At 40.9% G+C, this 14656-nt stretch overlaps 1 protein-coding gene across 1 annotated transcript in view; it reads right to left on the bottom strand.

Annotated features, from left to right (window-relative positions):
- The window catches only part of cacnb2b (calcium channel, voltage-dependent, beta 2b), a 64292-nt gene that overhangs the window by 36021 nt on the left and 13615 nt on the right, over positions 1-14656 (bottom strand). Inside the window, exon 4 of the mRNA XM_060919055.1 lies at positions 12574-12651. Coding sequence (XP_060775038.1) covers positions 12574-12651 — 78 coding nt within the window. The remainder of the gene's footprint in view (positions 1-12573; positions 12652-14656) is intronic.

Here is a 14656-nt window from a genome sequence, read left to right as displayed (position 1 = left end):
TTTCAAGTTCAAGTGAGTTTAATTGTGATTCCTATATAAAGCATGTATATATTGGAATGAAATGTCATTTCTCTAAGACCATGGTGTAATACATAACAATACAGTGGCACAGGACTACATGAAGCACAAATACAAAAGAGTGGTAGATGAGTGTAGTGAATAAAAAAACTCTGGAAAATACACAGGACAATTAATACACAGGACAGTACCCACTGACTATATGGGACAACAGAACCAGATGTAGGGCAGTTCTGCATCCAACTACATCTCTGATGCCACTTAAAAATCACATTCTAAGATAGTTGATTGATAATTATCTATACATTAAATCCCCATAAGTTAACATGGTCACTAGCTGTCCCTCAGGCAAAGAATGGCACTGCTGGGGCTTTCTGGTTAGGCAGATGGCATTGAGAGTCCAAAAGAGGTCTGTCCATCCTTCTCTCTAACTCCATAACTCCAGAAGTGTGGGTATTCAAGAGGACCCATTCTCAAATCATGGCAACCAAAGGGCAGAATTTTCAGGGACTGTTAAGACATTTGTAGGTAAGGCCTGCACTAACAAGAAAAGTTGTAAGATTTGTGCATCACTCACTGTGGAGTCATTTCCATGTCCTGGAGTTGCTGCTCCAGAACAGAAAGATTCAAGAAGTGGGGAAGTTAAACATGAAACCCCACCTTGATACCATTCAGAATTGTGCCCGTGGTCTATTAGTCCAGTGGGGGGTCACAGTCTCTTAAGAGATTAAAGATCTTCTGGCTCATCATTATCCCATAACTGGATATTTACATCAGATAAAGGCACTGAACCATTGTATGGCCAACTTCTATTGGCAAGGCATTTGCATGAGTTACACAGATGGATTTTATCTAAATTAACCCCCAGCCATCCCAAAATTCCCATTGTACACCCCCAACTAAGGCCCCCTCCCTAAGCATTGGGCCGTTGGATAGAAATGCACAAGAAGACTGCTTTTACTGTTTAGCATTAGTTCTACCAGTGCCTCTACTCAATATCTCAGCATATAGTATTGCAGAAACGCTCCCCAAATAATCTACAAAGCTGGAATCCCAAAAGAGATTCTGGCAGATCAGGACACCATTTTTCATGTAGTGTCGCACACAGTACAAACTGTTCTAATTACTGAGAAATTTTCATCAGTATTTACCATCCCCAGAAGGAAAGACTGATTGAATGATTTAATTAGTCAGTCAAAAATATGATGTTTTCGCAAGGAGGCTAGAAACTGGGCTAATTGACTAGAACCTGTTGTTTGCAGCATGAGAATATAACAGAACCTACTCATTACATTTGGCATAAATATAGATAACACCATCATGCCTTTGGCATAAATACAAAAAACATAACCCACAGAAGTCAATCAAGTGACTAAATACTTAAAATCAGTTTCACTTCATGCTAGATAGTTTTGCCTCATTTAAAAGAAGAGTATGCTGGTATAATGATCACATGAACATTAAAACAGGAACAGACTACTTGATTGTTGATATATCTGCTAAATAAACTGGCAGCCTTCCAAATTCTTTTTACTAGACCAGCAGCCCTGAAAGGAGTGGGGTTAACTGGAATTTTAGAATTACTCATCAGTAACTGTCTTTACTCCTTTGATGGCGATCATCGGCAAATAATACTTATCATCCAAGATGACCACCAGCTCAATCCTGTGTTCATGTGTGTGTTTTACACTGTTAATTAGTCAAGGGTTGTGATCCCTTTACATTTTTTCTTCCAAGAAATTTTTCAAGAGATGCACTTTGAATTATTTTTGAATTCTTCCAGTAACTTAAAAGGGAGGTAATTTTATTATTGCTGCTGAAACTTCTGAAAATAGCACTCCTCAAGCTGTAGCTTTGGCTTATTTGCCTGCTACAGCTCAACCTCTTCAGCTAGAGCTAGCTCCTATTTGGGCCTCTTCAACCTTTTACAGCCTGGGTGTAGGTGTATTCAGCTAGAGTGCTAGTTTCACCCTTCTCTTCTGCTCAGCTGTAGCCTGGGCCTTTCAGCTTGCCACATTCTAGGTTTTTGCCAGTATAACCTGGGCTATTTTGCTAGTGGCAGTTCGACCTTCTCTGCTAGTTGAAGAGGCCCAGGCTACAACCTCTTACAACCTGCCTCTTCAGCTAGCTACAGCCTGGCCTGCTACACTTTACTCCCCTGTGGTAGTTGTAGCTTGGGCCGCCTTAGCATGTGTTCCCTCAGTTTGCTTCAGCCTGGGCCTCTTCTATCGGTACCCTTATTCTCACTGCAGTGGTTTGTCTACTGGTTAATCATTAATCCAAGTCAGGTACTCCTTTCTCCACCTAGCTCCACACCTGCATATCAGTAACATTTTTTTGGGTTCTATTAGACTGGATATGTCTGGCTCACTAAAACGCTGTCTTCTTGCTTTGAATGTTTTCTATTTATTGTTACACGTTGGCACAATCAATCTGCTTTCTCAGTGGGTATACAATCCAGCCTGCCATCAGTTCTAATGGTGGTGGTACACTGGATTTATTTATTTATTTTATTTTATTTTTTTTAAACCAAGGAAAAACTTTTATCTTTCTGGATGACTAAGACCCCGTCCACACGTAGCCGGGCATCTGCTAAATCGAAGATATTTTTCTACGTTTTGGCCTGTCATCCACATGAAAACACATCAAAAACGAATATTTAAAAAACTCCGGGCAAAGTGAAGATTTTTGAAAACTCCGTGTATGCCTTTTCGTGTAGACAGAGATAACCGGAGTTTTGAGTCTTAGAACGTCACAGTCTGCGCCAAAAAAATGACAACAAATGCCCTGACGTCAAACGTGCGACCTTTGTTTACTGCAGAAGCCAGATTAAGCATGGACTTAAGCTAGCCGCACACCACAGCGATCCACGCGGTACCGAACTGACCCATTTCAGAGCCGACTCCCAACAGGGCACGCACATATCCCCCGACTGTTGACGAGTGCAGTCGCGATTGAAGCGACACGTGACAACTTAATAGCTTTGTGATTGGCTATTGGATGTAGTTACTGTTAAATCCAACACTTGAAGATGCTACAGGCTGAATTACAAATGACACAACATGGAATATGTAGCGCACTATCTAGGCTGCATGAGCTATTATTCCCAACCTTAAGTAGTGTACTTATATAGGGGAGTTAAAGCGATTTGGAATTCAGCCACACAACTTGAGCAGAGTGGCTTTCCAGCCCACTGTGTCTATGGATAAAGCTTCAGTCTATGGAATTACAGTATATACCTGCATTAGGTGCTACCAACACGTAGTTCTCGCGCTAGAAATTGTGTTTAATGATGTCACGTGTTATATGCGAAAGATATGATTGGCTGTTGCTAGCGACTCTCGCCGATCAGTCTGGCTCCCGATTAGTTTTTCGAATCGGCTGTGAGATGAGTCGGTACCATCGAAAACTAGTCTTTACGCCTGACTCGCGACTTCAGTTGGCTCGGTACGCTGAAAATCGGCGTAGTGTGCGGCTAGCTAAAGAGTAATGGATCGGAGTAGTGCCTTGAAAGCGTTAATTATTGTGCAGGTGCTATTTACATGTTTAATTTTAGAAGCCCAACTACTGCTCCAAGAGCACAGGCGATGTGATTAGGGGGTAGGATTTGGGGAAATAATGCCATCTACAGGTTTGGAATGCTTATGAATGTGATTGAAAACGCAGATGTTCGGTTATGTGTGGAAGGGATTTTTTTCGAAGACGAGGTGGTGTGGATAAAACATTTTTATAAACGGAGGGGGGGAAATGTTCGGTTTTAAAAATACCCGGCTACGTGTGTACATGGCATAAGACTTTTTGACTTCGTACTCAGTGTGTAACAAATTATTACTTTGTACCCTTACATGTTATTGCAGCAGTTATACAATTCCCTCTTTTAATTTTGATTAATCTCACTGTGAATGAGAAACAAATGGAATGTTTTGGCACTTTGTTCAGACGTGTGGTAATCGTTCTTTTGTTGCTTCTCTGGCAGTGTTCACCCAAACCCAGGGCCTGCTATTTTTGGACCCGCTGTTTCTAATCTGTCATTTAATGATTTTTGCAAATGCAAATTATTTATATATATATATATATATATATATATATATATATATATATATATAAATAAAATATATATAAAAAATATATTTTTAGTTAGTTATTTTAACCCACATCAATATTTGTAGTCTGTTGCTAGAACTTCATTATTTGAAATCTTGGGTGCACACTGCTAATTCTGATATTCTGGCTGTCTCTGAATAATGGCTTAAGAAAAGTATTTCAAATTTTGAAATATAGTGATTTACAATGTTTTTCATCAGGATTGATCCACCAAGGGAGGTGGTGTGGCCATCTTTGTAAAGGACCAGTTGCAATGTTTGGTAATTCTGTCTAGTTTAGTCCCCAAACAATTTTAATTGTTATTGTTGAAACTTAAACTGTCCAAAAAAAAAAACCTTCACTCTTTCGTTGCTGTATGTCACCTTCTGCTCCAATGTGCACACTATGTTGGCATGGAGGAAGCCAGTTGAGACCAAAAGGTCATCGGATCGATTCCCTGGACCAGCAGGAATGGCTGAAGTGCCCTTGAGCAAGGCACCAATTGCTCCCTGGGCTGCCCACTGCTGTGGGTATGTCAGGGTCCTGTTGTATGTCGCTCTGGATAAGAACATCTGATAAATGTCTGTTATGGAATGTAACATATAACTGACAGCTCTAATTGAACTTCAGGCCTCTCATATCTCCTCTGAGTTTGAGTCCGATTTGTGCCCTAATTTTAAGGACTTGTGAATCAACTTGGACTTGAGCACTGATGACTTGGACTCAGATTCATGCATTAACTGCATTCGGACTTGCAAATTGGAGATGAGGACTCAGATTTTTTTCTTTATTTTTTTGTAACATGCCATAATAATTTGGCATAAGATATTTATCTCTGCATTAATTTTTGTACTAATTTCGTGCAGGAGTGTGACACCTGTGCACCTTGGCACATGCATCAGATAGACTCTCAGGTGCACTCTGGACAGCACACACGCCAAGTGGACTCTTGTGCATGGCATAAACAACTTGCACCCGCATAGGATTAAGGTGCAATCAGCGCGCCTATATAAAAACTGTGAAAACACACTTTGTGAAGTATTGAGTTGCGCTGTTGACACGTTACTGAGCCTTATTTCCTTGTTTGGTTTCCTGATCCCTGATTTCCTGTTTCTTGTCTTTGATTTTGCCAAATCTACGATAGCCTGTTTGTGCCTTGCTCGACCTATTGCCTGTTTCACTGTTTTATGATTTTGCCTGCCATTCTGGATTGTTTACCTGTCTTCACTTGTACTAATAAACACACCTTCTGAACTTGCATCCATCTCCCAACTATCCCTGACCAAATACTTCACACTCCCTGTCAAAGAGAATGCACATTCACCTGTTCATACGTCATGTTCTTTTTTTTTTTTTTAATGACTTGAACACTGGGGACTTGAGATTGGACTCAGACTCGAGGTTTAGTGACTTGACTACAACACTGCCTGCTGGGGAATCTAAACTGGGATATGATCAACCCCCCAGATGTAGTTGTACAGAAATCTGGTTCTTTAAATCTCTCTTTCAAATGGTATCTGAGCCAACTAGATACAATTTTTTTTTAAATCACTCTCTTCTGCCACACTGATATTATTCTCATCAATACTTCTTCAATCTACCAATCTGGAGTTTTCAGTCAGGACTTGAGTGACCACTGTGCGATTGCTTGTGTTCGCTCAGGCCTGTCTGTTAAATGCCCACCAATAATTGTGACCAAGCGGTCACTGAATTATGAGGATCAGGCCTTCTTACATGATGTTACTGATGTGAACTGGGAAAGAATCAACCTTATTCCCTCCCTCTTTAGTTTTATCACTGATAAACATGCCCCATTAAATTCTGGACCAGGAACCACTACAGTCCCTGGTTTACTCACAACTCGGTTGTTTTGATCCAACTAAAAAAAATGCCTTATGGTGGAAAGCGAGGTTATCTAAGTCTTCTGCTGCCTAGCTGGCCCTCAGACAATGTAGAAACAAAATCACACCGGCAATGAGGAATGCTAAAATCAATTATTTTACTGAAGAAATTTTAACCTGTGGTTCCAATGCTGAGTTCTGGAAAACAGTCAAGCAAATGGAGAACAAATTTGCTCTTCCCCATTTATCTACAGGTATCTATCAAATTCGGTGACATTCAGTTAAAGACATGCAGTTAGGTTAACATGGGGTAGCCATGGCCTGAGGTTGGGCTGAAGTGCCCTTGAGCAAGGGCACCTAACCCACAACTGCTTCCCAGGCGCTGTAGCAGAGCTTCCCACTGCTCTGGGTATGTGTGTCTCATTGCTGACTTTTGTGTGCATGGGTGTATTCACTGCTTCAGATGGGTTAAATGCAGAGGTTAAATTTCACTGTGTGCTTAAAGTGCTGATGACATGAACATGACTCTATGCAATTTCTTAAATAAACTATACAACATGGCAAACATGTTAGATTTCTGTTATAATTACGTGAAAAGAAGCTGTTGTTACGCGAATATCCAACTTTTAATTGCACAGCGCAAGAAAACTGGGTCCGTGGCTCGCGGCCATGTGACGTCAGCGGAAGAACACGCTGCGGTTCACTGGCTGTTCTACTCAATGGAAATGGCGCATGAAAACGCCGGTGAACTCTCTAGTGCTAGCTCTTCAACAACCAAATACTGGTAATTTAAGCAGTGATCATGATGGCATGATTTTATCTGATTTTAAATAAATGAGACTGATAATAATGTGAATGTTCACAACTAGTACATACAAACTCTGCAGCTTCTGATTCAGCAGCTGCGTCATACTCCGCAAAAACATCAGCAAGAACCTACAATATAAATGGAAATGCAATACACTAAGCTCAAATGACTTTTGGAAAGTATAATTTCTAAATTTTTTCTACATATTCTTGAAGTCAGTCATCGGGGTACTTGCTACCATTCCCTAACAATGCATGGCAAAGGGTAAAGTGTAGTGTTGCTATGAGTACTTGCTAAAGCCTCCGGTGGAAGATCCTCAATGTGCTGATAAGACATACAGTTCTATATAACACACAAGTGTCACGATAATCACAAAACAGATGCACGCTGTTAAAATACCTAATTTTTAAGCAATCATGTATTGATCTCTTCCGAATAGAATCTATGATAGCCTACCCTCTTTACCCTTTGCCTCTCGTTGCTAGGCGGCAGTTACATGAAAGCCGCAAGCTTTCACAAGCAAATACATGACTGATATCATGCCGACTTTATGATTACATTTATGATTATCATGAATGTGTACTCTATGATGTGTACTCTATGAGCGCTCTGGAGCGAGTGGCTTCCAAGATGGCCGTGCAGACCGCATGGTTACTATTTTTAGCATCATGTCGGAGCACTCTATAGCTCTACGTACCTTTATCTTATGTCATTTCTCAACACATGTTCTGACAGGAGGACTGTCTTTGGAGGAGTTGCCTTGTCCCAGGCGACTGCTGGATCCGGCATAGCTACTAGTAGACCCCCTCCGGAATACTGTAGGCACTGCTGATGGTAGCAACACACGTTTGTGCTGAACTGAACACCCAAGAGATTCTTTTAAGCTGGGAAGGGTGTCAAAACAATCCAAATCGAAGTGTTCAGAGCACAGGACGGATGTTGGTGAGGGCTCCCACTTGTCACGAGTGCGCCTGACTTGCTTCACCCACTTCGCATGCAGCTCGGGATCTCTGGGAAACTTGAATAAACTTACCCCATCCTTGTGGGTTTTGGAGCAAAAGCCGGCAACACAATGCGAAGGCATAATAACTAATATATATATATATATATATATATATATATATATGTCTAATAGGGCGGCACGGTGGTGTAGTGGTTAGCGCTGTCGCCTCACAGCAAGAAGGTCCTGGGTTCGAGCCCCGGGGCCGGCGAGGGCCTTTCTGTGTGGAGTTTGCATGTTCTCCCCGTGTCCGCGTGGGTTTCCTCCGGGTGCTCCGGTTTCCCCCACAGTCCAAAGACATGCAGGTTAGGTTAACTGGTGACTCTAAATTGACCGTAGGTGTGAGTGTGAATGGTTGTCTGTGTCTATGTGTCAGCCCTGTGATGACCTGGCGACTTGTCCAGGGTGTACCCCGCCTTTCGCCCGTAGTCAGCTGGGATAGGCTCCAGCTTGCCTGCGACCCTGTAGAAGGATAAAGCGGCTAGAGATAATGAGATGAGATATATAAAATATGTCTAATAGGGCGGCACGGTGGTGTAGTGGTTAGCACTGTCGCCTCACAGCAAGAAGGTCCTGGGTTCGAGCCCCGGGGCCGGCGAGGGCCTTTCTGTGTGGAGTTTGCATGTTCTCCCCGTGTCCACGTGGGTTTCCTCCGGGTGCTCCGGTTTCCCCCACAGTCCAAAGACATGCAGGTTAGGTTAACTGATGACTCTAAATTGACCGTAGGTGTGAGTGTGAATGGTTGTCTGTGTCTATGTGTCAGCCCTGTGATGACCTGGCGACTTGTCCAGGGTGTACCCCGCCTTTCGCCCGTAGTCAGCTGGGATAGGCTCCAGCTTGCCTGCGACCCTGTAGAAGGATAAAGCGGCTAGAGATAATGAGATGAGATAATGAGATGAGATAATGTCTAATAAAAATACTAATAATGATAAACTGAGCACCTGCTGCATCAACAACAAACTGGTAAGTGAGAAGGAAGGTTCTTTCGCTGACGTCATATAGCCCCTCCTCCTCATTCGTCTCCTGGGTGCTGCAGCTCCGTCAAATTTGCCCAAATAGCCGCGTTTTTTATCATAACTTGTAAAATAGGCGCCTTCGTGAATTAATATATGGATCATCGGGAATTACTTATGTTATAAAACATCGCCAAAGATGTCAAAAACATGTCATCAGCACTTTAAGGCTGTGCTTGAGCATACATATGACAAATAACAGCGGCTTCTCTTCTCTGATAAACAACATTGTCAGACCTCGCACAGTTCCTGGGGATCATCACTAGGTGGAGACATTCTGCTTGAACAATTTTAGCTGAGCATCTCATTTTACCTGATACTTCGTTTACACGTAGCCGGGTATTTATGAAAACGGGTATCTTCTCCTCCCCATACTAGAAAATAATTCCGTTTACACAATGCTTAAAAACAGCCAGGGAAGGCTGTCAAAAACATGTCAAACAAATAGAAAGCCAACCAGAGATCTGAAAGCCAAGGAGGAGGGACCGTCAGATCACAATGCTAAAACTCCGTTTTCCCCATAACACGGAGAAAACTCAGTTTTCCACTATTTACACACAGGCATGAAAACTGAGTTTTCACAAATCTCCACTTTGCCCGGAGTTTTCGAAAGCAGCCGCTTTCAGTGACTGAAACCTCCGTTTACGTGTAAATGATGGGTGCAACCACATAAATAAATATCCGTTTTTATAGATTCCCAGCTACGTGTAAACGGGGTCTGAGAGTCTATGAGTGGATACACCTGGTGGTCACATGACTCATTTGCTGAGTATTTAAACTGAGCTGAGACTAGCCTCAGTGCCCAGTCATGATCTTCCTGTGTATTGTCAAGCTCTGGCTGCTCAGCTGAACTTCCCTGTGGGTTACTTTTGTTTGTTTGCTTTTTATAAGGGGGCTTCTTTCTTTGTGGCTATTCCTCTTGTGGGCTATATTCTCTGAACCCTCACTGTTTGTGGATTAACCTGAAAGCCTTGGATCTTTGTTTATAGACTGCACTCTCGTTTAGCAACTGTCAACTTTTTGGATTCTCTTGTGATTTCTTCCCTGTGCTGTATGAACTTTGTAAACGTTGAATCTTAAGCCCAGCCTCTTGTGAACTGCCTATTCCTTTTACTGTTTACTCTGAGCATGTTGCCCTGGGCCTATGTGTTGGATTTCAGACAGCATAGTCAGATAATTCAATCTCTGTATCTGTGGTCAAAACCACATCCTACCAAATGTATGGCCATGCTTTTCAATTACCGCTTTATGAAGTCTTCTCATATGTACTTCAATATGCTTGTGATGGCAATAAAATTTAAGATAAACTTTTAAAAACCCAACTTTTTTTTTTTGGACATGTTTTAGTATATCTTATGCCATCTTCAGTTTAATGAAGAATGACTAGTCTTGCATCACATGACAATATATCATGAACCAATTAAGATAAAATCATAGGGGTGAGGAAAATGTTAAGGTGTTGACTTTGTTTATTCAATTCAGGATTAATCTGTAATATAAATTCTTATACTCCTCCTTCATCTAATGCTAATAGTTTCTCCCTGCAACCCATTATGGTTTCAGAAGTTTTGGATGAACTTATGTTAGACTGACAAATCAGCTGGATCTGATGGGCTTGACCCTGTGCTTTCAAAAATTGCTGCTTATGTTATTGCTGCCCCCATTACAGACATGTTTAACCTGTCAATTGAACAGTCTGGGTTTTTTTCCCCCTCAACTGGAAATCTGCCATGATTCTCATTCTCCTCACAGGAGGCTCTGGCACAGACCCAAACTGATACAGACCAATTTCCATTTTGCCCTGTTTGGCAGAAGTTTTAGAGATGTGGTTCATAAACAATGAACTCACTACTTGGACTCTAATCATATTCTGTCTGACCTGCAGTCTGGGTTTAGGACTGGTCACTGATGTACTACTGTTACACTAAAGGCCCTTGACCCTGTTACTGCCATGGACAACAAACAGGTCTGTGTACCTGGGTTTTTTTTTAGACTTAGCTAAGGCTTTTGACTCAGTCAGCCATAATATTCTCCTGCAAAGACTTACCAGAATTGGCCTGTCCAGTAGATGCTGTAACTGGTTTGCCAGTTATCTTGCTAAACTTGTCTAGCAGGTGAAAACTGAAAATATTGTCAGAACTACTTGCCATATCAAAAGGGGTGCCTCAAGGCTCCATCTTAGACCCTACCTTGTTCTCCATCTACATTAACAATGTGCCCAAGGCCATTGGTGACTCTTGGATACATCTGTATGCTGACAGTACTATCATATATTCAGATGGCCCTGCTCTTCACTCTGCTGCAAACACTCATCAATGCCTAACTTCTGTCCTGCAGCTTCTTTCCAACCTTCACCTGAATCTCAAAATTAAAAACAAAAACCTAAATGGATGTGGTTTGGAAAAACCACAACATCCTCAACTCTCCCAAGATATTCAGGCAGATGGCTCGGTACTGGAGTTTGTCAGCTCTTATATGTTGGTTTCTGGTTGGATTTTATCTCTCTCTCATTTATCATGCAAATTGACAACCTTCAGTCAAAAATTAAAACTAGACTTGGCTTTTTGTATTGGAATAAGGCTTCTTTCATGCATTCCACCAAACAGGCTCTCGTAAAAATGACCATTCTCTTGCTGTTCTATTTCGGTGATACGGTTTATCAAGTGGCATTAACGAGCAAACTGGACATACTAAATCACTTGCACCTGTGACAAAGCAGATTGTACCCTTCACCACTGACCATTGTGAGCTCTCTAAAATGGTGGATTGGCTCTCCTTCTGTATCAGGCAGCTTCAACACAGATTGCAACTGGTTTACAAAACAATATTGGGAACGACACCAGACTACCTCTCAAATCTCTTGCATATTTCCAAAAACAAATATTTAAGATCCAGCAATTTTATTATGCTCACCATTCCAATGGTCTGTACTGTTTTTGGCTGTAATTCCTTCTATTTTACTGCTGCAATTGATTGGAATTCACTATAAAATGTACTCAAACTCTCAGGTCCTATATCACTTAACGTCTTTAAACAAAACCACAGCAAATCATAACTGACTGTTGTACTTACTAATTACTTTTTTCTTTTATTGTGTCATTGACTGTTGTACTGTATGTGTCATTTTGTGAAGACAGATTATTTATGCATTTGCTGACTCCTTGGCCAGGTTATCATTCTAAATGAAAACTGGTTCTCAAGTGATTTTACCTGGTTAAATAAACCTGTCTCAAATTCCTCCTCAGTGCATGGCATGTTTCCCAGCATGGTTGTTGCTGCATATGCCTTTGTTTTTTGGGGGGGTCACTCATCCTGCATTCATCCCTGTCCCATCACTGGTCTGTTCCTTAATGTGTGCTTCTGGTTTCACTTCAGCCCTTAATTAATTTAGTTATTTATACACTCTGATTCCTTTGTCTCTATGAAACACTATTGTTTGTTTCTAATTCTTATTCCCTATCACGGTGTTTTCTACTTTGTGTCTGCCCTTTTGTTTCGATCATGAATCTGTCTCACATGAGATTGCCTTCCTATTTTTTTCACCAGTTATTAACTTTGATGACCTTTTGAATGGCTATAATAAATCTACTGAATTTATGAACTTGCATATGGCTACTGACTGCTTATTACAAATCGCTGCAATTTAATATAAAAAAATTTATATAATTTATTATATTTGCAGTTTAATAGTAATAATTGTTTATTAATCATTACTTTGTTTGGCTGCACATGAAGTGTTCACAGTGTAATGCATTAGTATAAGCAGTACAAACATTTGTTGTGGCCTGGATTGTAAGAAATGTAGTGTACCTTGGCCTTCTCCAACTGGACCTGAGCATTCTTCTCCTTCTCCTCAGTGGCCCCTGAGTCCTGACGGTCCGCCGAACCCTGACAGGAAAAATTAAAAACAAAAGATGAATCCAAAATCTTTCTATACACACATTTCCCAGCACAAAGGCCTCTCTCCATGAACAGCCATGTTTCCTGATACTATTCTTTGTGTTCGGGTCAACAATACACACAATAGCATGCAAAAATACACCAATGCCATTAAATAAAAATGCAGAAAACAGTCTGGTACCCATCTAAATGATGATACATATGCTACTGACATAAAGTGACATAATTGAAAATGGGTCATGGGTTAGAGTAATTAACAGAAGGTGTGTTCTGTCAAAAGGTCATGATATCAAATGATGTCAAATTCCTTCAACAACCAAAAATGGGAAGGGCTGTGCAGTTTTCATAATACCATGACTGAATTTCACTTAGATTTCAGGCCAATATTTTATTGGTGAAAAGAATCTGCAGGTTGACAACTCACAAATGACTTTTCTGTTTTCATTGTCACGGAGTATGTTTTGCTGTTAGTGTTGCAAATGCAAAAATCCTTTTATTTTGAATGCCAGTAGCTCAAAATCCATGATCTCACAATCTCCAAGAAGTCAGTGTTACCAATATCAAGTTAATTTAGACATCCAAAGGCATTAACAATAAAACAGTTTAAAGGTCAATGATGCCTATGGACACAGTAACAGTAAAGCTCACTAATGCCTTCTTTTCTTCTGTCATCTTATACTATTTATTGAGGTTTTTATTCATGTGTTAACACTCCCAAACACAGCTTTTTCGTCATTCGTTCATTTTCTATATTGCTGATCCATTGCAGGTTGTGGGTAATCTGGGGCCCCCTGTTGCATTTGTGGTGACTTTGGGCAAGAGGCAGGGTATGCGCTGGACAGGTCACTAGTCTATCGTAGGGCAAACGCAGAGAAACAGACAACCATTCACACTCGCATTCACACCTGTGGGCAATTTAGAGTTGTCAGTTGACCACAGCTATGGAGAGGACATGCAAACACTATACAGATACCTACCTAGGTTCAGACCTAGAACCTGCTTGCTGTAAGGAGACAGTTCTAACCACTGCACTGCCATGCCACCCAGGACACAGCATTTATATCATTTATTGTCTGCTTTGTTGGATATTTGATGTGTATGTGTTGTGCCATGGGATTTTTGTATCAGATGCTCTGTTTACAGAATGCATAGAAGTGATGTTGAAAAGTGCATGACATTTTGCACCATTTTCGCTGGCTGATCCAGTAACTATCAATGAATAATTACCTCAATGGCCTTTATACTAGTGCATCTCAAAAAATTAGAATATCGTGAAAAAGTTCAATATTTTCCATCAGTTATTTAAGAAAGTGAAAATTTAATATATTCTAGACTGCTTACGCAAATGTTTCAAGCATTTTTTTTATTTTAATAATTATGGCCTACAGCATAAAACACCACCTCAAAGTATTAAAATATTTCATTTCAAGTTTGAGAAAAACAGTATAAATACTATATATCTCTCAGTCTAGTTCAGTAAACGCAACCACAATTATGGGGAAAACTGCTAACTTGAAAGTTGTTCAGAAAATGATCATTGACACCCTCCACAAGGAGGGTAAGCCACAGAAGGTCATTGCTGAAAAGGCTGGCTGAAAAAGGTGCACAAGCAACTGGGATGACTGCAGCCTTGAGCGTATTGTCAAGAAAAGTCAATTCAAGAACTTTGGGGAGCTTCACAAGGAGTGGACTGAGGCTGGTGTCAGTGCATCAATAGCCACCATGCACAGACAGCTTCAGTAAAGGGGCTACAACTGTCACATTCCTAATATCAAGCCACTCCTGAACCAGAGACAACATCAGAAGAATCTTACCTGGGCTAAGGAGAAAAAGAACTGAATTGTTGCTCAGTGATCCAAAGTCCTCTTTCAGATGAAAGTAAATTTTGCATTTCATTTGGAAATCAAGGTCCTAGAGTCTGGAGGAAGAGTGGAGAAGCACAGAATCCAAGGTGTTTGAAGTCCAGTATGAAGTTACCACAGTCTGTGATAAT

The sequence above is a fragment of the Neoarius graeffei genome, chromosome 1 (genome assembly GCF_027579695.1).
Source record: "Neoarius graeffei isolate fNeoGra1 chromosome 1, fNeoGra1.pri, whole genome shotgun sequence".
NCBI classification, from domain to species: Eukaryota; Metazoa; Chordata; class Actinopteri; order Siluriformes; family Ariidae; genus Neoarius; species Neoarius graeffei.
The sequence above is the reverse complement of the archived record's forward strand: the minus strand, read 5'-3'. Positions and strand labels throughout refer to the sequence as shown.